Consider the following 23798-nt stretch of genomic DNA (forward strand, 5'->3'; position numbering starts at 1 on the left):
ACTTTATCAACAAAGAATCTGTGAAAATCTTCAGAGTTTCCAGCAGCTGTAGGAGACATGAAGCTGGGCTCCTGATACACCAGAACAGAGTTTAGTGTTTTGTAGAGAATCCTGGGATTCTTGGAGTTTGTTTCGATGATTTCTGCAAAATAGGCCATTCTGGCAGCCCTCACAGCATCCTGATAAGCAACCAGAGATGCTCTGAACAACTCACGCGAGACCTGTAGGACATCCTTTTCCCACTTTCTCTCAGAGGATCTACACGCCCACCCACAAGCCCGTGTGACATCAGAAAGCCAAGGCTCCCTCCTAGGCCGAGACTTGCAAAGTTTGAGAGGGGCAACCACGTCCAGGACCTGATTACAAAGTAAATCAAAGTGTTGTGAATAGTGTTCAGTGTTAGATGGATCAGGGTTAAAGGTCTCTAACCTTACAGTCCACAAACTTTGAAATAGTTTCTGCATCCAGGGCTCTGAACCTAGTAGCAGGAGCTTCACACACAGGGAGTATAGGAGAGTGGTCAGAGAACACAGGAGGCAAAGTCACAAGGTTCATGACGGGTAGACCAAAAGAGAGAACCAGGTCCAGGGAGTGACCCCTGGCATGAGTTGGGGATGTTACCCATTGAGTCAAATTGAATGAATCTAGCAAATTCAAAAAGCCTTTAGCAAGCACATTGTCAGGACAGCAGATATGGATGTTAAAATCACCAAAAATAGGACATATCTGTGAAAGGCGCTATATAAATAGACTTTTACTTACTTACTTACTTACTTACTTACATAGTCATATTTTAGGATGCAGTCTGCCACAAGATCATAGAAATCATTAAGGAAGTTAGAGTCAGTCTTTGGAGGGCGATAAATTAGCACAACGAACAGGCGGGGGGAGGTGCACAGTTCAAATAGGCATAATTCGAAGGAAGAAAATGGCATGGTGGGTGTAAGCTGTTTACAAGGAAAGCTGGATTTAAAAACAACAACCAGCCCTCCACCTCTGCCCCGTGATCTGGGGATATCAAAATAGGAGCAGCCAGGTGGAACCAGCTCCAGCAGGGTGCTTGAGTCACCAAACGGGATCCATGACTCACAGATGCAAAGAAAACCCAAGTCATGCTGAATAAAGAAGTCACGAAGTATAAAAGTTTTGTTCAGCACAGACCTGGCATTGACCAGACCAAACCGGGTCTGCGGCGGGGCTGCAGCACCGAGATCGCGCACGGGCCCAGACTCCTTTAACTCAGTGCCCGTAACCGAGCGCAGATTCTCCCAGCAAACCCCAGTCTGGCGAGATCTTCGAGCCGATTGGCCGTGGCGCGGTGCCAGTTCACCCTCAGAGCCGGCCAAGTTCCATGGGCAGGGCGCTGACTAATCCAGGAGACATCTCGGAACCACCGGGTCAGAAGCTGGGCCGAATCGGGCCAGCCGCTTCTTCAGGGATCCAGGCCGACATCTCACGTGCCGGCTACCTCTCTTTCCCCGTCTTCTCCAATGCTTCCTTCTCGAGCTGGGGCGGACAGAGGGCCGACACATCACGGCTTGTGGGGAGAGAGCAAACGGGCAGTCCAACCAGCAGCACCATCCGTGAGGTTCCCAGCTCGCGCAGCCCGGTTCCCAGCGCGCGTAGCCCGCTACATCAACGGAAGGACGAAGCCTCAGCAGCGCAGCTCGGTCATATGTCAGCAGAGGATCCACACCATTCAAAAAAAGCATCAGAGACAACAAAAATGCATAAAAGCCAATAAAACACCAATAAAAGCCAGTAAAAAGCAAGGTACCAGTGCATAAAGAGGACGAGCAGCTCGCAGCGTGCACCCGCGCGAGCGCCATCTTACCCTGATACCAATGGCTTACAGTTTATGAAGAGGAATTCCAGGGCAGGAGAGCAGTGCTGGGAGATCACAGTCACATCCGACCACCAGGCATTGTTGATGTAGAAGCAGACACCTCCACCTTTTGTCTTTCCTCCGGATAAGACCCGCTGTCTGTCTGCGTGGAGGAGCTGGAATCCCTCCAAATGGAGTGCGCAATCCGGCATCTGCTCGTTGAGCCACGTCTCCGTGAAGCATAAGACAGAGGAGGAAGAAAAGTCTCTGTTCCGTCTCATCAGCGACGCGAGTTCGTCCGTCTTTTTGCTAAGTGAGCGGACATTGGAGAGGAAAATCCCAGGTAAGGGCGTACGTGAGCCGCGTCTTTGTAGACGCACGAGCACTCCCGCACGTTTCCCCCTCCTACGGCATCTCACTTTCTTAATTAAAAAGTGGACCAAATCCGCTACACCCACTAAAAAAACTGGAAGTAGATCCGTCGGCGTTGATGTTCTGACGTTTAGAAGCTCTTCACGGGTGTAAGAGCACGCTGACACACAATCGATTAAATTAAATGTAGCTAAAAAAATTGAACCAAAATTAAATGCATATTGAACTTGATGTCAGAACTGTAATCTTAACTAATGCTGTTTGAGTTTGTTTGAGACAGTAAACAAGTGGATTGTGTGTGTTTTATGTAGTTTTCCAAGTCAGGTAGAGAGTTAATAGTGGCCAAAGATGTACACCCGTCTCTCAGATGTACCAATGAAAGCTGTGGCTATTTCTCTTTCGTCTAGCCTCTTCAGTCCATCCCTGTGGATATGGCAGACTGCAGTGCTGTTGAGCCTCAGCTGTGTCATTGTTGACCTCAGCCAGGTCTTCAACCATCGCAGAGCGCTGAAACTCCTTTCAGCCTCACAGAATGACACTGGGACCACAATTAGCAGTCTCACCAGAGTCTCAACTTGTGAGAAGAGCCCTCTGACCTCTAGTTGCATCCCTCTAAGAATTTGGGCAGCCTCTTTGCTGGAAGTGTGGGTATGATTTGCTTTAAACATTGCCATCAAAATCTGATTTAAGGTTAACACAGTTTTGCAAGGCTAAGAAAGGGCTGGTTAAGGTAATGTAAGGGGTTAGAGTCACACTGTTAGAATCTGGTTTCCCAGTCACTTTTACACCCCAAAACTTTATTCTGAGACTTATTCATTTACACACTTCAACCTAAAATTTTATCCCTCTAATACTTTTTAGTTATGGATGGGTCATTGCACCTAATAGGACCATTTGCTAGATGGGGACCTAGCTGGAATTAGTTAAACAGCACCACTCTGACGGGTGCAACACCTGTATTTTAGGCTACTGCAACCTACTTTCAGAACCTTCCACTTGAGCAGGTCAGGAGTATATCACAGGGCTGTGCTGTCGTATTTATGTATTGTAAGTTGAAGTAGGGCTGGGCGATATGGCAAAAATAGAATATCACGATTTTTCCAATATTTTATCACAATTTTTTATCCATGAATAGCATAACTTCAATTGCATATTAAAGAAGAGAAACACTGGATAAATAAACATTTATTCCAATTAGGGATAATCAACACAGTGCTAACACACTTATATTTTAAACTCACACCAGTGATGATAAAAGTCCTGAGAGAAACAATTACAAAAATCAGTTTCTCGTTTTTCAAGTAACTTAACATAAATTAAAATGGTAAACATTTAAAGTGCAAACATGTCAATTGCAAACGTATTGTGCAAACATTAACTTGTTCAAAATACTGATGAACTAAACACGCACACATAAAGTTTCTTAATAAAATGGAACAGAGTTAACGTGTAAGCATTTCTAACACTGGAGTAACGTTGTGAAGAAAATTATTCTTCCATCAATCCAAGCAAAACTAAAACAAAACAAGTCACAGGTTTTTTGCCAGGAAGATGAGTTTGTCCACCTTGTCTGGTTTAAGGGCTGCCCTTTGGCATGTGACAATATTGCCACCAGTGCTAAACACTCGCTCAGAGGGAGAACTTGTTGCAGGGATGCAAAGATACTTCTGAGCAAGCTGACTCACTTTTGGAAAAAAGACCTCATGGGCCTTCCACCATTCAAGTGGATTCATTTCACTATCCACATTGGGTGTGGACAAGTAGGCCTGCAGTTCCTTTTCAATCAGCTCTCTCGGTGTGGGTCCTTCAGTGGATGTTGAGGGAACTGCTGCAGTTTTGAAAAAGCAGGCCAAAGACTTTCTTGCTTTCTTTGCTGGCTGTGCTTCAGGGCTTTGGCTTTGTGATGTAGAGGAGGTAGAGGGCACTGGGTGCTCTGATTCAGGAGTCAGCAGAGACTCCAGCTCAGCCACAGCTCTGCTCAGCCTCTGCTCTTTCTCTGTGGTGTTAATGTACTGGGTTTTAAATCTGGGATCGACAAGAGATGCCATGTCTAACAGAGCATCAGTGACAGGATCCTGGTACTTTTCTGTGAGGTAGTTGTCTATGGATGTTTTTATCTGTGCTGTCAGCTCTGTGTCATCGTCCTCTGGTTTCAGAAGATTGTTATGTAGCAGATGCAGGACAGGCTTCACATAGGAGACACTGACGTAATCCTCCCCAGAAAGTGCATCAGTGAAGTCTCGGAGTGGTCCTAGGGCTTTCTTAATTGAGTCCATGACATCAAGGTCTTGCCAGGTGGGAGCCACATGTTTTGTTTTCTTGTCGGACTTGAGTACATGAGAGATGGCCTTTTCCTGCTGAAGTATTCTCTCAATCATTGCTAATCTGGAACCCCATCGAGTTGGTGATTCTGTTTTCAGCTTCTGCTGGGGTAGATTCATGCTTGCTTGGGCATCCGTGAGAGCTCGTTTCTTTTTCCAACTAAGGGAAAATGTGCTGCCCACTTTCTTGCAAACTGAGGTTGCTCTTTCAATCCAGGGATCTCTGGAACCATTTTCTGAAACAAATAATCTAAAAAAATAAACGTGTTCAGGCAACTATTTGAAAACAGTTTATAACACAAATGTTGAGTTTATTTTTACACATTTACACTTTAAAATTGTAAAAAATATATATGTTGTAAATAACGATGATTATTTAAAACTGATTATTTACTAATAAACACACCTATTGCAAGATGTAATCTGTGGCCAAAGCATGGCAGTCGTGTCCAGCCATTCAGGTCCAAGGCCTTCACCATGTTAGATCCACTGTCTGTTGTCATGCAGGTCATGTTTTCCTCTATAAGGCCCCACGTTTCAAAAGCCTCTCTCAGACCCGCTGCGATCTGCTCTCCTGTGTGGTCTTCTGGAAAGTAGGTTGTTTGCAGTGTTGCACTATGTAGCTCCCAGTTGCTCATGTAGTGGATGGTTAAGCTCAAATACGGCTCTGATGTGCGGCTGGACCAGAGGTCGCTTGTGGTAGCAAAAAACTGCACATTCTGAATATTTTCTGCAACTCTCTCTTTGCATTCAGCGTACATGCGTGGAATGACGGTGTTCGAAAAATACTTGCGGCTGGGCAACTCGTAGCGCGGATCCAATGTTTTAATCATTTTCTTAAATCTCACTCCTACTGTTCGCATGGGACACAAATCTTTAACCAAGTGGTACGTCACTGCATCTGTCACGCTGTTCCATCGTCTGCTGTCTCTGTAGTAGGGAGTGAGTTTTGTCAGTGTTTCTGTTAGCGTTTGCTGCCTGGAAGAAGCGCTAGCCGCTGCCGCTGCAGCCGCAGGCTTTTTAGCTTTAGCTGCCAGCTGGCTCTCATTGTATTGTTTGGGATGCCTTCTTTTCAAGTGATTAAACAAGTTTGTGGTGTTGCCATCACTTGCCTTGACGCACTCCTTGCAAACTTTGCAAATGACGTTTCGCTGCTCTTTGTCATCTGGTGAAAAACCAAACCAGTTCCATATAATGGACGAGGCATTTCTCTTCGGAACGAAAACCTCGCTGTCGCTCTCAGCCGCGGCCGAAGCCATGTTTGTTCACACACAGGTGAAAACAAGAGGGGCACTAATATATTACTATGACTCACTCTGATTGGTTAAGGGTCAAACAAAGGCGTGTCATTCGCCTGAGGTAAGTTCCCTTTTCATTCAGAGGCAGAATTTCAACAGCAGAGCTGTGAATCATGATAAAAAGGTCTCTCCAAAATGACAGACAGTCAGATGTGTAGATCGTAAAACGGTCTAAAATCGTCATATCGCCCAGCACTAAGTTGAAGTCTTCTGAAAAACGATGAAAACCTAGACATTTTATCAATTTATGAAATCTTCCCAGATGCCCTAATTGCACATAAAAAGCAAAAATTTCACGGAAAAAGAGGTTTGGTCACCTAAAGTGCATGGTTCTAAACCGTTATCGCTGCTAGCTAACTGTTACCAGTAGATGAGAGAAATATTGCCCTCTTATTTACTGCTAAGTAAGTCAATATCAAATGATAAAACTGGATATCTTAGTCTTTTTTGTAGGGATGCACTTACAGCCAGAGCCGGATTAAATAAATGAACTACACTAGGCAGGCTCTCACCACTTCTGCCCAGTTTCCCCCTCCTGTCTTCTTCTCTGCTCCTCTTTTCTCCAGTCTCCTCCTGTCTTCTTCTCTGCTCCTCTTTTCTCCAGTCTCCTCCTGTCTTCTTCTCTGCTCCTCTTTTCTCCAGTCTCCTCCTGTCTTCTTCTCTGCTCCTCTTCTCTCCAGTCTCCTCCTGTCTTCTTCTCTGCTCCTCTTTTCTCCAGTCTCCTCCTGTCCTCTTCTCTGCTCCTCTTAAGTCTCCATTCTCCACTTGTCTTCTCTCCATTCTCCACAGCTCTGATTTACTGTAACATATGAGTTTATTGTAGACAAGAAAAGGTTAGTATTTATGCTAACAACAGCAACACAATAGAAAGAGATTCACTTTTCTCACATTACTGACCGCTCTTTTGTCCAGTCTCCTCCTGTCTTCTTCTCTGCTCCTCTTTTCTCTCCAGTCTCCTCCTGTCTTCTTCTCTGCTCCTCTTTTCTCTCCAGTCTCCTCCTGTCTTCTTCTCTGCTCCTCTTCTCTCCAGTCTCCTCCTGTCTTCTTCTCTGCTCCTCTTTTCTCCAGTCTCCTCCTGTCTTCTTCTCTGCTCCTCTTTTCTCTCCAGTCTCCTCCTGTCTTCTTCTCTGCTCCTCTTCTCTCCAGTCTCCTCCTGACTTCTTCTCTTCTCCTCTTTTCTCCAGTCTCCTCCTGTCTTCTTCTCTGCTCCTCTTTTCTCTCCAGTCTCCTCCTGTCTTCTTCTCTGCTCCTCTTCTCTCCAGTCTCCTCCTGTCTTCTTCTCTGCTCCTCTTTTCTCCAGTCTCCTCCTGTCTTCTTCTCTGCTCCTCTTCTCTCCAGTCTCCTCCTGTCTTCTTCTCTGCTCCTCTTTTCTCCAGTCTCCTCCTGTCTTCTTCTCTGCTCCTCTTCTCTCCAGTCTCCTCCTGTCTTCTTCTCTGCTCCTCTTTTCTCCAGTCTCCTCCTGTCTTCTTCTCTGCTCCTCTTTTCTCTCCAGTCTCCTCCTGTCTTCTTCTCTGCTCCTCTTCTCTCCAGTCTCCTCCTGTCTTCTTCTCTGCTCCTCTTTTCTCCAGTCTCCTCCTGTCTTCTTCTCTGCTCCTCTTCTCTCCAGTCTCCTCCTGTCTTCTTCTCTGCTCCTCTTCTCTCCAGTCTCCTCCTGTCTTCTTCTCTGCTCCTCTTCTCTCCAGTCTCCTCCTGTCTTCTTCTCTGCTCCTCTTTTCTCCAGTCTCCTCCTGTCTTCTTCTCTGCTCCTCTTTTCTCTCCAGTCTCCTCCTGTCTTCTTCTCTGCTCCTCTTCTCTCCAGTCTCCTCCTGACTTCTTCTCTTCTCCTCTTTTCTCCAGTCTCCTCCTGTCTTCTTCTCTGCTCCTCTTTTCTCTCCAGTCTCCTCCTGTCTTCTTCTCTGCTCCTCTTCTCTCCAGTCTCCTCCTGTCTTCTTCTCTGCTCCTCTTTTCTCCAGTCTCCTCCTGTCTTCTTCTCTGCTCCTCTTCTCTCCAGTCTCCTCCTGTCTTCTTCTCTGCTCCTCTTTTCTCCAGTCTCCTCCTGTCTTCTTCTCTGCTCCTCTTCTCTCCAGTCTCCTCCTGTCTTCTTCTCTGCTCCTCTTTTCTCCAGTCTCCTCCTGTCTTCTTCTCTGCTCCTCTTTTCTCTCCAGTCTCCTCCTGTCTTCTTCTCTGCTCCTCTTCTCTCCAGTCTCCTCCTGTCTTCTTCTCTGCTCCTCTTCTCTCCAGTCTCCTCCTGTCTTCTTCTCTGCTCCTCTTCTCTCCAGTCTCCTCCTGTCTTCTTGATAGATGCTAGACTCAGCACAGCAGTACGATGATCCATACTATTCTCATGTTCATGCAAGCGATTAGCACAGTTTTTCCAGTCATTATATCCAGTGACAAATTGATTGTCTCTTACACTGAACAACTTGCAGCAGAAACAGAATACAGTTCCAGTAGATGGTGAGTACACTAACCATTTTCTTGACAGCGTTTCTCCATTTAGCTTTTTTCTAAAGAAATGTTTCTTAGTTAAGCATCGGTTTACGTCTCCGTATTTCCTCTGTGATGCAGAGAAATCTCCAATATCTTGGGAGGGATGGTTTAGGGCAAAGTACTCACGCATCCTGTCATCAATTTCGCACCATTTTGCAGGATCAGATGGGTAGGTTCTTCTTCTTAATACCCTTTCTGGGTCTGGAGGCTCCTGCTGTATGTTGGGCTCACTTCTGGCTGGCTGCTGTCCTTCCAGTTCTTTCTGCGACTGCGTTGATGTTGTTGGCGCAACAACGTCTTCCGTCGCATTTCCCGCCGCATCTTCCACCTCGTCTTCGGGCCATGTCTCCTCCGGCCCGGCCTCTGGCTCTGCTGACTCCAGAGGGTTCACAGCTGTCGGACGGCAGCCCGACAGAAACTTCTTTAAAGCCCCCCGCTGTTTCTTCTTTTATTCCTCTTCTCTTTTTTTTTTTTACGTTTTGCTGCACCTGAAAGCATCGCGAAAGTTAACCTAAAACACCTGCTACTAGCTTAATCGTGTCCCGCTCGATGATCCCGCTCCACTCTGACCGCTTCCTTCTCTGACGTCCTTAACTGGGTGGCGCCCAAGTTATAGGCTACTGTGATAGGCTGGCGTTAATGTGATGTAGCTAATGTAACAGTCTATGGTTAAGATAAACATTGTCACTATTTTCAGTTAATAAATATTTAAATAGATTGTAGAGAGGACGAGTCCTCTCTACAAATTCTATCACAGGACATTTGTACAGTTTATTTTTGATTTATTTATTTATTTATTTTGTCCCTCTGTCTGGGCCCCATCCAGCCAATCTGGCTCTAGGCACGTGCCTACTTTGCCTTTGCGTTAATCCGGGCATGCTTACAGCACATTTTTTCTTGCCGAAAAACCATCTGATATCGGTTGCGTTCTTTCTTGTCGACATGGTCGACGGACACCTACTTTTCACCTACTTCAGCTTCTTAACTTTTAAAAAAATCAATGAATCCGGTAGTTCACAGACAGCTAGGCTGTCGGAGCGTGGAGTTGACCAGAGAGTGGAGCCTGATGTAACGATGAGTATTTTTCTCTGAAAATCTAATTTGACAGTCACAAATAATTTAACAAGGATATACGTATATAATATAATACAACAACAACAATAATAATAATAATAATAATAATAATAATAATAATAATACAAGATCTTTTTTGCTAGGCTAGCTATATGGATGTAAAGATTCCACCTTGCTTACAGGCAAATGAGGGGTTTCAGTGCCGTTGGAAAAACAAAACAGGATATTTAATAACTGTCAATACACTACTGTGCATATTGGAGTGAAACATTAAAAACTGATGAATACTTAAATATGCTAGCCTATTTAATGATTGTCCCCAGCAATTTTTAAACCCCACTCAAGTGTATGGTTATTGTCCCCAGCAATTCTAAAAACAAACTGACGCCCTTGCGGGTAATAATGGCTCTTTGATGGGAACAGGTTGCCGACCCCTGTGCCTACGGGACTCGTCTGGAGTCCAGAAGTAGCGGTGAAGTTCTAGATGGATTTATAGATGTAGGTTATTATTTTAGATCAGACATGTTATTTAAAAATGCGTGTAGGACACAGACACATGGCTCAGACCTTTTGCTGCAGCTCTAAACGCAATTTTACATAATAATTAGGAGCATGAAAGTAAACAAATGTTGGGATTATTAGGTAAACGAATAATTTGTAAGCTTTTACTTACTTTGGGACTCTTCAATAAATTCTGTAAATATGGAAATATTTACCGATTTATTAATTAATTAAGATATTCTTAGATATCTTTGGGGCACCATCCCCTTTTAACCGGGGGAAAATTGAATCCAAACTCTTATCAGTCTCGACTAAAGTTGTGGAATCCGGTTTAGGAGCAGAGATTTTCAGTCAACACAAAGAAGTCACCTTAGCAATTTAATTGAATTTAACACATGTATTAGCCAACTTATTTTATCAAATGAATAACAAATAAGGAATAATAACAATATGATGTAATGATCTGATATAGCAACCCAAGATGTGTGTATATAGGTGTGTGTGTAAAAGGGATCCTTTGTTCTGCTGAGAGTGGGTGCGTGTGTGTGTGTGTGTGTGTGTATATGTGTGTGTGTGTTTGTGTGTGTGTGTGTGTGTGTGTGTGTGTGTGTGTGTGTGTGTGTGTGTGTGTGTGTGTGTGTGTGTGTGTGTGAGGGGGACTTTCCCCTCCCTCTCGCATTCCACAGTGAGAACCTGGATGTGTAAAGTTTCTTCAACTTTCCCAAACAGTTAGTGACTTACAAATACTAACTTCCTTCACAAAACTCAGAAAAACAATATCAAGAGACACACAAAAGGAAAGGTCACTCCCAGGCATTATCTAATGATCTGTGTGAAGCTGTGGCCACAGCTTTTAACACATAGATATTAATAAAAGAAACGACCTTACTTCATGGTAATCCGGGTGGCGTTTTTGGTCCGGAGATAGAGAAAAAGCCGTTGGTATTTTGAAACGGTCACGCGCTACGACCGCTTATTTTGGTCTAGAAGAAACGGAAGAAGAAAGAAGTTAAAACAATAAAATTAAAACATGCAGGAGCAAACAGCTGTTCCGAAGCAAAGGCGTCCCCTCGTCATCCGGGCTTCAGTCGTTTGATGGCTTTTCCGCTGTTTTCCCACAGATCGGCGCCGTCCACTTCAAGCTGTTCGGCCTGTGCACATGCGGTCCAGAGCGATAGCGGAATATTGCATCTTCACGGCCAGTAGAACTCTGGACAAAGATGATAAGTTTCACTTTTGTCTCTCTTTTATAGACTCTGGCGGTTCGCGGGCTGACTGTTGTGGGTTCTGCGCATGTACAGAACCCGTGCTCCACCTTGGCGGTGACGTCATCACATTGCTTCTGGGAACAAAACATCATGGGAAATGAAGTGTCTTGGCACTGGAACTTATCTGCTTTTTCAGAGCAATTTAGCACAGTCTTTTGGAGAAAATTACTGCAGCAATTTCTCACGAGGGCAGACCCTCAACATTCCCGCTTTTGGTTTCGGGGATCGCGCCAGAGCTCGATTGTCGGAAGCACAGATGGGTTTGTCCCTCATGACGTCGGTCGACTTGGTTGTCGGTCGACTTGATTGTCGGAAGCACAGATGGGTTTGTCCCTTAGGACGTTGGTCTCCTTGGACTAGGGTTGTCACGATACTAAAATTTCAAACTCGATTCAATACTTGAATAAAAACTCGATACTCGATTTCGATACTATTTAAAAACACCAATTTATTGAATAAGTTTATTCAAAAAATAACATTCCTCAATTTATATTGCAAAAATTAAATGTTAAGAATTAAGTGTATTAAGTGTCATGTTCCTGGGAAGGTGTTTAACCCACGACATGAAGAACCATCACAGGACAAAGGCAGAAAGTTCAAACAATGATTTATTAACCCTAACTAAAAGTGTCCTGGAGATATCCAAGTGTGAAGTAGTCGGCAAGAGTCCAAAAGCCAGCAGGGAGGGCAGACGGTGTGACGGGGTGCGTCCAGGAGAGGGAGCGAGATGATGGCGGCAGAGGGCAAGTGAAGAAGGAGGAGAGGTGAACCTTGAGTGTGTAATCCAGGCGGGTTATGGTGACTTCCAGGTAGGTACATCCATCTGTGGTTCAGCGATTCCAAGTATCCTGAAGATGAAACAGACTTGAGTCCAAACACCAAAAAATCCAAGCACAAAAAACCAGATAAATCCAAAAACTGTGACAGCACAAATGTCTGAGCAGAGACCAAGTAAAACCTAGTACTGAGTGGCAAGATTCTACCGTGAGTAGTTAATCATCCAGCGATGTGAAGTGGTTCCCTCTCCTCTTAAATAGAGCTCTGCTGCGGTTGATTAGAGGATCTGCAGCTGCCGCTGATCGGTAATGCCCCACAGCTGGTGAGTGCCCTCTCCTGGAATGACAGTCTTACAAAGATGTTGTGGAGAAGAGGGAGTACTCACCCCGTCACACAACAATGCACCCCCCTCAACGGACGCCACCTGGCATCCTAGCAACCGACTCCTCATAGTCCCGAATGAGGGAATGGTCCACGATGAAGGAGCGCGGGACCCAGGAGCGTTCCTCTGGGCCGTACCCCTCCCAGTCGACCAGGTACTAGACCCCACGACCACGGGGTCGAGAGTCGAGGATCCGCCGGACTGAGTAGACCAGTCCCCCCTTGTAGAGACGGGCCGGCGGCAGAGGCGCAGGAGCAGGGCAAAGAGGACTGGAACCAATGGGTTTAACAAAGGAAATGTGAAAAACAGGGTGTACCTTCATATTCCTGGGGAGGTCCAGCCGAACCGTGGTGGGAGTAGGCGTGTCCAGGACCCTGAAGGGGCCGATGAACCTAGGAGTGAGCTTCCTAGAGGAGGCCTTTAGCGGGATGTCCCGGGAAGACAGCCAAACATCCTGACCAGGAGAGTACAGCGGGGCAGGGCGCCGGTGTCGGTCTGCCAGCTGCTTGTTCCTGGCGGCAGTGCGCTCCAAAGCCGCCCGGGTAGAGGCCCATGCCCGTCTGGCCCCCATGAGAAACTGCAGGATGGAGACTGAAGCCGAGGACTGCTGTGGAAACAGTGAGGGTTGGTAACCCAGAGACGCCTCAAATGGTGACTGACCGGTGGAGGTGGATACATGGCAGTTGTGAGCATACTCGATCCATGCTAAATGTGTACTCCAGGTGTTGGGCTGGGAGGAGCAGACACAACGCAGGATGGCGCCCAGCTCTTGGTTTAACCGCTCACACTGCCCATTAGTCTGAGGATGGTGGCCGGAGGTGAGGGCGACCTTGGCGCCCAGAGCTTCTGCGAACTCCTTCCAGACCCGAGCCACGAATTGGGGACCCCGGTCAGACAGAATCTCCGCGGGAATACCATGCAGCCTAAAAACATGCTTCACAAGGAGTTTGGCAGTAACAGTGGAGGAGGGAAGGCCTTTAAGAGGCACCAAATGACATGCTTTAGAAAACCTGTCGACCACAGACATGATACATGTGAAGCCCTGAGATTCTGGAAGACCTACAAGAAAATCAAGCGCTATATGCGACCAGGGATGTGACGGATTAGGAAGGGGACAGAGGAGCCCAGCTGGGGCTCGGTGGTCTCCCTTTTGCTGAGCGCACACATGACAAGCTGAAATATAGTTCTTAATGTCTATATACATGGAGGGCCACCAGAAGGTCCGTCGTATCAGAGCTATAGTGCGCCCCACACCTGGATGAATGGAAAACCTTCCTGTGTGTGCCCAATGTATAACCTGCCCCCTAAGCGCCTGAGGAACGAATAGCCTCCCTGGGGGTCCCCCTGGTCCGGGCTCGGTTTTGAGTGCCTCCAAAACCTTGTCCCGGATCTCCCAGGTGATCCCACCTACCACACACGACGAAGGAAGGATGGGTTCGGGCTCGGGTTCTTGGTCTGGTGCATACAGTCTGGATAAGGCATCGGGTTTAGTGTTCTTTGATCCAGGGCGATAAGAAATCTGAAAATTAAAGCGTGAGAAAAACAACGACCACCTGTATTGGCGGGGGTTAAGACGTTTGGCTTCTTTCAGATAGATTAAGTTCTTGTGGTCTGTCCATATTAGGAACGGCTGTTCCGCTCCTTCCAGCCAATGCCTCATTCCTCGATGGCGAGTTTCACCGCGAGCAGCTCCCGGTCTCCCACGTCGTAACGGCTTTCCGTCGGGGACAGCCGCCTGGAGAAAAAGGCACACGGGTGCAGTTTATTGTCCTCGGGCGCTACCTGTGAGAGGACCGCCCCCACCCCGGTCTCAGATGTATCCACCTCTAGCACGAACTGCCTCTGGGGATCGGGTCTGTGGAGGACTGGAGCGGCGGTGAAGCGCCTCTTAAGTTCCTGGAAAGCAGCCTCGGCTTCTGGGGACAAGACAAATGGGCATTTCACAGACGTTAAGTTAGTTAGCGGTGCGGCTACCTGGCTGTATCCCTTAATGAAGCGCCGGTAAAAGTTCGCAAATCCCAGGAAGCGCTGCAGCTGTTTCCTGGATGAGGGGGTGGGCCACTCTGTGACCCCGCGGACCTTCTCCGGATCCGCTCTGAGCCTCCCGTGTTCCACGATGAACCCGAGGAACTTGACCTGTGGGACATGAAACAAACACTTCTCTGCTTTGACATATAAGCGATTCTCCAACAACCGCTGGAGAACCGCTCTAACATGTTCCACATGCTGTGCAGAGTCCTCTGAAAAAATCAAAATGTCGTCTAAATAAACTGTTACAAACTTATTCAGGAAATCGCCCAACACAGAGTTCACAAGCGCCTGGAATACAGCAGGGGCGTTAGTCAACCCAAAAGGCATAACCAAATACTCATAATGTCCAATAGGAGTCTTAAAAGGCGTCTTCCACTCATCCCCTTGCCTGATGCGCACCAGGTGGTACGCGTTCCTAAGATCCAGACGGCTAAACACCCGTGCGTTCTGCACAGGTTCGAAGGTCAAGCTGAGTAGAGGCAACGGGTATTTATTCTTTACAGTGATCTGGTTTAGTCCTCTATAGTCTATGCAAGGTCTGAGGGTACCTTCCTTCTTTGGGACGAAGAAAAACCCCGCGCCAAGGGGAGAGGAAGAGGGTCGAATGAGTCCAGCGGCCAGGGATTCCTGTATGTAGGTCTCCATGCTCTCCTGCTCAGGTCTGGAGAGGTGGTACAGACGACTGCTGGGAAGAGGAGCCCCAGGCAGCAGCTCTATGCTACAGTCAAAAGGCCTGTGTGGAAGAAGAGAAGTAGCTCTGTCCTTACTAAATACCTGTGCGAGGTCGTGATACTCCTGGTACATTAGACAGGTCAATCTTCTCGGCTGATGGCGGTCTAAACGCGCTGATGTTAGGAGGGGCTGCTCCGAGGCAGGACTGGGAGCATCTCGGGCTCCACCCCTCCACTCTTCCCGTCTCCCAGTTCACCTGGGGATTGTGGCGGAGGAGCCAAGGGTGACCGAGCACTACTGCAGTCTGTAGGGAGGGAAAAACAAAAAACTCTATTTCCTCCACATGATTTCCCGACACTCTGAGTTTTACTGGGACAGTCCGATGCGTGATGGTGGTTAAGCTGCGTCCATCCAGAGCCGCCACCGCGAGTGGAGTGGAGAGCCGGGTCGTGGGAATTCCCCACTGACGTACTCGTTCCGTGTCCATCAAAGATTGTTCACAACCTGAATCCAATAAAGCATCTACCGGAAACTGTTTAGCATTAGCGTACAACATACAAGGTAACACACTACGGGACCCCTTAGAGTTCTGACTGCCCACCAGTAGTCCCGACATTACCGGTGGGCACGCCCCTTTTACCAGAACCGGGCAGGTTTTAGCAAAGTGCCCAGACCCCCCACAGTACATGCAAAGACCTGACCTCATGCGATGTTCACGTTCCTCCTTGCTGAGTTTGGTCTTTCCTAATTGCATGGGTTCCTCCGGGGGGTGACTCACTGACCCAGTTGACGGTGTAGGTGTGGGCACGTGAAGCTCCCGGTGCCTCTTGTCGAGGGAGATGGCCAGCTTGATCAGCCCCTCCAGGGACTGAGGTTCTGGGCACATGGCAAGCTGGTTCCTAATGCGGCTGTTTAGAGCCTCCGTAAAGGCAGCGATGAGGGCCTCCTCGTTCCAGGCGGATCGAGCCGCCAGGGTACGAAAATCCAAAGTCATCTCTGCCACCGTCCTCTGCCCCTGTGACAGCGTCCACAGCCTCCTGCTTATGTCCATGGGGGATATGTCAGAGCCAAAAGTCAACTTAAATTCTGCCAGGAAGGCCTCCAGGGGGCCTGCCAAAAAGGCAGGGTTGTGGCTCTTAGCTTCTGCCCACTTTAAAGCCTTTCCTCGTAGCAGTCCAACAATATAAGAAATACGACTTACATCAGTGTGGAAGGCTCCAGGAGACCGAGCAAACGCCAACTGACACTGGAGGAGAAAACTGTGGCACTCCTCAAACTCACCACTGTACGTCTGAGCAGGCAGCGCAGGGGCGTTGTGGAAATAGGTGGGCTCCGTGGCCGCGGCCCCTTCCGTGTTGGGCTCAGGAACAGCGAGGTCTCTATGGGAGGTGGTGGCTCCTTCCTGAGAGGAGTCCTGAGCCTGGAGCTGGGTCAAACCCTGTTGAAGTTGACGGATCATGACCTCCAGCTGTTGAGATCGTTGGTTAACAATCTGGAGGTGTTCCAATAATACCGGTAGGGCCTGTTCCTGCTGAGTTAACCTAGAACTAAAATCAGTGAGTGATGATTCCGTGGGGTTAGCGTCTTGGCTGGATGATTCTGTCATGTTTCTGGGAAGGTGTTTAACCCACAACATGAAGAACCATCACAGGACAAAGGCAGAAAGTTCAAACAATGATTTATTAACCCTAACTAAAAGTGTCCTGGAGATATCCAAGTGTGAAGTAGTCGGCAAGAGTCCAAAAGCCAGCAGGGAGGGCAGACGGTGTGACGGGGTGCGTCCAGGAGAGGGAGCCTGATGATGGCGGCAGAGGGCAAGTGAAGCTGGAGGAGAGGTGAACCTTGAGTGTGTAATCCAGGCGGGTTATGGTGACTTCCAGGTAGGTACATCCATCTGTGGTTCAGCGATTCCAAGTATCCTGAAGATGAAACAGACTTGAGTCCAAACACCAAAAAATCCAAGCACAAAAAACCAGATAAATCCAAAAACTGTGACAGCACAAATGTCTGAGCAGAGACCAAGTAAAACCTAGTACTGAGTGGCAAGATTCTACCGTGAGTAGTTAATCATCCAGCAATGTGAAGTGGTTCCCTCTCCTCTTAAATAGAGCTCTGCTGCGGTTGATTAGAGGATCTGCAGCTGCCGCTGATCGGTAATGCCCCGCAGCTGGTGAGTGCCCTCTCCTGGAATGACAGTCTTACAAAGATGTTGTGGAGAAGAGGGAGTACTCACCCCGTCACACAACATTAAGTGCTTAAACCTTTCAAGTATTAGCATTTTTTAAAACGTGCATACAAAAACTGGCAAAAGTTAACACTTTAAATCATGAATTGTTCCACTATATACACACTATTTGCAGAGTGATGTTTTGCTGCTTAAACTCTGTTTAAGTTGCATTTTTGTCATAAGATGTAATGCCATATGTTTTGTTCTGTACTTTCGAACAACTCTGTTGGTCAATAAAGGGAGAAAACGAATTCCACAGTAGGACAAAGGTACATTTACCGGTAATCTTAAATAACAGATTGGCGCACGGCAGTGACGTCATTAAAAGCGCCGGTTAGTTAGCCGCAGCTAGTCTGTCTACGCCTAGAAATACTGCGGTCAAGTGAATCCCAGACCCGCTCCAAACGAACAGGGGAATCACGTTAATGATTCCTAACAAAACCTTTAGACATGAAGATGTTTTGGTGCAGATAATGTCTTATTTCGAGACTGCACCATGGGCGCCCGTCCGCACCCGTTATATGGATATACGCTGACGGCGATTCGCCGATGGATCTAAATACCCCGGGGAATCCAAGTAGCACCAAAGTTGTCAGCATGAGTAAACAAACGTACTGCATGCTAGAAATTAAGTCCGGGTTGCAATAAACGGGAGTTTCCTTTAAGCACATAAGCGTGAATATACAACTACGTGTCGGACTTGGTATGCTAATTAAGTTGGGCTGTGAAGCGCCTCCCAAATTCGCAGTTTATGTTTTTGTTTATTTATTTGGCAGACAAAACTTGGATCGGAGTCAATTCGCGTGGGAAATTGCAATGTAACCATGCGGCGTCTTCTTCTTCTGTTTGTCTGGGAGGCGGAGGCTGCTTTACGGCATCTGGCTGTCGTGCGTGTCGGTGTACTTGAAGAAGGCTGTGTATAATAGTCTATAATATCGATACCACAGGGATGGAATATCTTATTTAGATACCACTTTTAGTATCGATTTATATCTAGGTATCGATTTTTTTGACAACACTACCTTGGACGCCTTTGTCTTTGGTCTTTGGTCTTTGCCTTGGATCCTGGTCAGGCACAAAACAAGAGGATAGGAAACGGGATAGTCCCCACGCGCATAACGCGCATAGGCAGTGGCAACACTGACATCCACTGGGTGATACAGGAGGTGCAGTGATAGGGTCATCAGTCTGCCGGTCATCATCTCAAAGGGCGTAACCCCCGTGGATCGCTGGGGAGCGGACCGTATGGCCATCAGGACCAGAGGGAGCTTAACGTCCCAGTCCTTCCCGGTGGAGTAGACATACTTTTTGAGCATGGACACGACCGTGCGGTTCATCCGTTCGACCTGTCCGGATGACTGTGGGTGATAGGGGAGGTGGAACTTAAAGAGCAAGTAACGTCTAAATTAACTTTTTTTTGCTGATGAACTGTATAAATGAGTGTCTAATAGTGTTTTAAATGTGTGTATTCATTATTTTAGCATTTTGGTGCATTTTCTTTAAAAATTAATTTTTCAGCCTAAAAACCACAGTAATGCGCCACCTTCAGCTTAAAACACAGAATTTGACACATTTTGAATAAATTTTAGCCAATGGCTAAAGAGTAAGATACTACGTAAACCAGTAGAGTACTACGTAGCAGCTCTTGTGCCAAAGTTATAAAGCAACGAGAGTCTCGGCCACGCCCTGTGGCGAGTTGGGAGTTGGATTTGCAAGCGAGTGTAGGACGGTTAGCGGTAGTTCAGCATTAGCATATATCATTAGCATATTCTAGTCTTTAGCATAGCTTTTAGTGTTATACATACTTATTTAGTGTTAGCTTGGCTGTTAGATATTGTAGTTTAGTTAGTGTTTAGCTGTTAGTTTTATTAGGAAAGTAATTCAGGTTTAGTGTTACATATCGTTAGCATATATCATTAGCATATTCTAGTCTTTAGCATAGCTTTTAGTGTTATACATACTTATTTAGTGTTAGCTTGGCTGTTAGATATTGTAGTTTAGTTAGTGTTTAGCTGTTAGTTTTATTAGGAAAGTAATTCAGGTTTAGTGTTCCATATCGTGTTAGTATGGTTAAAAGGTGTAGTGTAGTTGGTTGTGGTGGCTCTGTGGGGTTGCACTCCTTTCCACTGGACTTAGAAATTAGGCGCCAGTGGTTGCGCGCAATCGGTGTACTGGAAAACAGTCAGCTCCCGCCTGGTGCTGTAGTCTGCAACCAGCATTTTACCCGCGATTCCTTCGCCAACATGATGGAGTTTGAACTGGGTTATTCTGCACGTCTCCGTTTGAAGAGGGAGGCCGTGCCCACCGTGGCTCTTCCACGAATTAGATGCAGCCCACCGACTCTGCTCCCCCACCATGGCGGGCTCCAGTCTGAGGTGAGTAAGCTAAATAAAAGTTAGCATCTTCTAAAGACAATTTCCTACCTAAATGCAAAGTTTGAGAGACGTGGTTCACTCCATTTAGCTAATATCAGCCTGCACTGCCTTCGGGCTAATTTGTCAAGTTCACAAAATGTGGAACGGGATGTAAGGTTAGAATCAGCGGCGAATCGGAACATTTCTCAAAGCCCTGGCCGACAAAAAAGGTCCACTTGACTATTTCTGTCAGGCTCGGAGAAAATTCGGGTTGTTTTTGTGTCAGTCGGTAATTCAGCAACAGTGGCTCTAACGCAGCACTAGTTGACAGACATCATTACAGCGTGAAATCCAGCTTTACACCAAAGCCTAACCCGGTTCTGTGAGGAATTCTGTTCAGGAGGTCGCATTTCAGGTTCTTCACATCATATGTGACTGACTTTGACGTTATAATAACGATCACACACTAGGAATGTTATAAAGCGCCTATATATATATATATATATATATATATATATATATATATATATATATATATATATATATATATATATATATATATATTGGACAGTTTCTTTTGTATATTATATGACTTTATAAACTCCAACAACAATGTGCTTCTATTTTTTGTTTCAGGCTAAATCTACCCAAGACGTTGGCTGTCAGACTGATTTAGTAATCTGCAAAAATGCACTTGTCCAGGCTCATGTAAAGCCTTATCGACGTAGCAAAGGTGAATTATTTTTAATAATCTTCTATGTAAACATTTTATTATTACCTTCTAGTTTTAATTTGTTTTACAGATTATTGTTACACGTGATTTTATGCTATTTTAAACATTTATAAATGTGCTGCTTCTTTGTATTTTACATAGCCACACAGTTTAGAGCTCCCAGCCGCAGTGTGTCTTGTGACACAGGTACCGTGACGGAAATTCATCTTCCACAAAGTCCCAGAGCTGCGTCCACACCCCTGAAAAGACCACGATATGAGGTGTCTGTTGTTGATCCCAGCTTCCACCTCAATGACAGTGCAAGCTCAGTGAACTGTTCAAGGTAAAAAAAAATTATAACATTTTAGAATTTTTTAGTTATGACCATATATATAAATGTATGTGTTCTATACAGCTCTTTCACTGAGGTCCATCCACAAAAGGACAAGAAGTACATTGTTCATGAGAAACAGTTGCTGGGGCTGTTCAGAAGGTGTCCCGTTTGTACCGGTCGTTGTGTTGTGAACACGACAACAGTCGGCACACTGCTCCGTGTGACACAACGGTGTTCATGCTGTGAGCACTACAATGAATGGTCCAGTCAGCCCATGGTGAACAGCATCCCAGCAGGAAACCTCCAGCTCTGTGCTGCTGTCCTTTTCACAGGCTCATCATTTAGCCAGATTTCTAAGGTATAGGCCAAAACTGTTTAGGTTAGTTTTGATAAGGTCTGTGCGTCTCTCATTTCATGACGTAACTTTTCATATTTTAGTTCCTGGGTGCCTTCAATGTGCAGGGACTGTCCAAGCAGTCATTCTGTCGGCATCAGGCAAAGCTCTTAATTCCAACAGTGAGCTGGCAGTGGCAGCTAGAGCAAGCTGATATCATCCAGGAGGCTACTGAATCTGGACCTGTGACTCTTGGTGGTGACATGCGAGCTGATTCACCTGGTGAATACGTTTAAATTTATTTATTTTATTCCTTTGCTATCAAATGTAAATTAAGTAATAACTTGCATTTCTTGAAGGACACTCAGCCAAATATGGCAGCTACACCATGATGGATCTCAAAAGAAACAAAGTTATTGATATCCAACTTGTACAGGTACAACATTACCTGATGATTCCAAAACATTTAATGGTTAATTATTCACAGATCAATGGAGAATTATGTTTATTTTCAGAGCAATGAAGTTGGGAATAGTGTGCGAATGGAGAAGGAGGGATTTGTGAGAAGTCTGAGCACACTTTTGGAGAGGGGGGTCGATGTGCAGCAAGTCGTGACTGACCGCCACACAGGAGTGCAGAAGTATTTGAGGGAGGAAAAAAAGGAAATCAGTCACTACTTTGACCCCTGGCACATGGGAAAAGGTAATCTTTGGGGATGTATATAGTGAATATTACAGGATTTTTTTTTCTATTTTAAATGTGGGTCTATTTGGCTCTCCAGGAATTGGTAAGAAAATCGAAGAGCTGGGGAAGAGAAAGACGACCCAGGATGTGAGACTGTGGAAGCAAAGTGTGGTGAACCACCTCTACTGGTCAGCATCCAGTTCCTCCTCAGGACAGGAGGCAGTTGCAAAGTGGACTTCAGTTGCCAACCACATCCAAAATGTGCACAGCCATGACAACGCCCTGTTCCCTAGCTGTCTGCATGCACCTCTGGATGGAGAACAGGCAAGACAGTGGCTCAAACCAAGTAAGTGTAGCATGTACTCATTACAGCTGAGCCTTTACTGTTTGGTTTATTTACATTTAAAACACGTCACCCCACAACAGAATATTTGTCTTCACCTCCTTCAACATGGAGAAATATTTTTTGAGCATGTGAGTAACAGACATCACATGTAGCTGCTAAGGTCACACACCACCATTTGGCCAACAGCAATTAATTACTAAGAATAAAATGCTGTGCAGAAATTTAAACACACGAGTGCGCCACACAACTCATGGTTTTAGGCAGAACAGCCATAATTGACATAATATGTACTAAAATGCCGTAAGTAATGACCACACCTGTCTACAGCACTATTAGTCACTCTTTCATACATTTGTCATCTAAAAATGTCAGCTATGGGTAACTTTTTCTCAATGGAAATAATAGCAACATTCTAAAGTTGATCAAATTGTAATTTTTGTAATTAACATTTTCTACGTAGGCACAGCATCATGTGAGAAGCTCACTGCCATTCTGTTAGCTCCACGGTTTGTGAAGGACGTAGAGAAGATAAGCCCTCAGTACCACACATCCACCTTGGAGGCTTTCCACAGTCTCATCATCAGATTTACTCCAAAAAGTCAAGTCTTCTCCTTCAAAGGAATGCTGTCTAGGTAATGAATACAACAAATGTTCAAATTAATGCCTCTAATTGTTCAAATTTTAGCATGAAATGTAGAATTTTGCCTCAAATCTACATGGTTTGTTTATTTGATTATTTCAGATTACAAATTGCTGCAATGCACTATAATGAAAATGCAGCACGCTCACATGCAGCAACAGCAACTGGTGAGCTGAGATATGCTGTAGTGTACCCAAAGTACAAACGTGGAGACTACACAGTGAGAGCCCTGAAGACCAATCCAACCTCATGTATGTCATATATTGTATGATAAAACCAAAATGATGGTCATGGAGAGCTATTGTAATACTGAAAACCCTTTTCCAGTATATGTGCACAAGCTTATGGACCTGCTGTTCGACTCTGTGGTGGTGGATCCTCTCCCATATCAGGAGTACTCGGACAAAATTACGGTTCCAGAACCGCTCTGTGCCCAGTTCCAAAGACCAGATAAACGGGATGCTGTGAGCAGGCACAGGTCCAGGTTTTAAAGTGCACGTCAGGTGAGCTACACAGGAGATTGTAATTATTAGTTAGTACTCTACTCTGTGTGGTTTCTCCTTTTCTCCTCCTCAGCCAGGCTGCACACCACTGTACGACAGAGGAGTTACCTGTCGTCATTATGGATCTTTATGCTCATCCACTCGTGACTCATGCTGTCCACCTCCCAGATGTCTATTGATCTCTACAACCTTTCTGCTCTGTGGCTCCCATACAACTTGAAAATCTTGGCCGTATGTAACATAGCAAAACTCACCAGTCTTGCTTTTGTAAGTCATACTAGTCATACTAATATTACTTTTTCCTTAGAGCCTCCTGATCTTGTAACAGAAAAACCTGTGCTCCCGGGATCCATCTCCACGTTTGTCATCACAGTGAAAGCTACCTCCAGTCTAAGGAACCTATGAAACATCACTGTTGGCCCAACCTCTCCTCACATGGCTCCAGAATCTCTGCTTGTGGTTTAGAGTTTTGTCAAAAATCTTGAAAGTTATGATCAGATTGTTATCTAACATTGTCTTAGTAGTAGCTATAATAAATGTTATCTTTAAAGCGCAATTGTGTCTTTTTAAATACAATTATATTGATATTTTGATGTGTATAAATACATATATCACATTTATTATCATTCATTTTTACCTAATTGAACCTGCTCTAGAATATACTTCATTAATCA

The 23798-nt window shown here is 45.7% G+C and overlaps 1 protein-coding gene across 4 annotated transcripts; it reads left to right on the forward strand.

The window, feature by feature from the left end:
- Window positions 1-18595: 18595 nt before the first annotated feature.
- Window positions 18596-23788, forward strand: LOC129160812 (uncharacterized). 4 transcript variants are annotated; one of them, XR_011520431.1, is made up of 12 exons: window positions 18596-19592; window positions 20208-20304; window positions 20446-20626; window positions 20699-20975; window positions 21056-21233; window positions 21311-21387; window positions 21467-21653; window positions 21733-21981; window positions 22442-22613; window positions 22724-22872; window positions 22949-23355; window positions 23432-23788. XR_011520431.1 is itself a non-coding variant. In XM_054737827.2 (12 exons), exons 1-11 carry the CDS (start codon window positions 19284-19286, stop codon window positions 23110-23112), a joined length of 2040 nt encoding a protein of 679 aa, XP_054593802.2. In that variant the 5' UTR covers window positions 18596-19283; the 3' UTR covers window positions 23113-23124; window positions 23198-23788. The 4 variants fall into 4 exon arrangements, 3 of the variants coding, with proteins under 3 accessions (XP_054593802.2, XP_070406737.1, XP_070406736.1); XM_054737827.2 differs by having other exon boundaries at window positions 22949-23124; window positions 23198-23788; XM_070550636.1 differs by having other exon boundaries at window positions 22949-23124; window positions 23202-23788.
- The last annotated feature ends 10 nt before the right edge of the window (window positions 23789-23798 follow it).

This window comes from Nothobranchius furzeri, chromosome 4 (genome assembly GCF_043380555.1).
Source record: "Nothobranchius furzeri strain GRZ-AD chromosome 4, NfurGRZ-RIMD1, whole genome shotgun sequence".
In the NCBI taxonomy this organism is placed as follows: domain Eukaryota; kingdom Metazoa; phylum Chordata; class Actinopteri; order Cyprinodontiformes; family Nothobranchiidae; genus Nothobranchius; species Nothobranchius furzeri.

Bases quoted from the DNA above. Each gene is read 5' to 3' on its own strand.
- LOC129160812 (XM_070550635.1), top strand. From the start codon at position 19,284: ATGGTTAAAAGGTGTAGTGTAGTTGGTTGTGGTGGCTCTGTGGGGTTG. The intron at 20,627-20,698 runs GTAAAAAAAAAT...TGTTCTATACAG, and splicing joins AGCTCAGTGAACTGTTCAAG to CTCTTTCACTGAGGTCCATC. The intron at 22,873-22,948 runs GTATGTCATATA...ACCCTTTTCCAG, and splicing joins GAAGACCAATCCAACCTCAT to TATATGTGCACAAGCTTATG.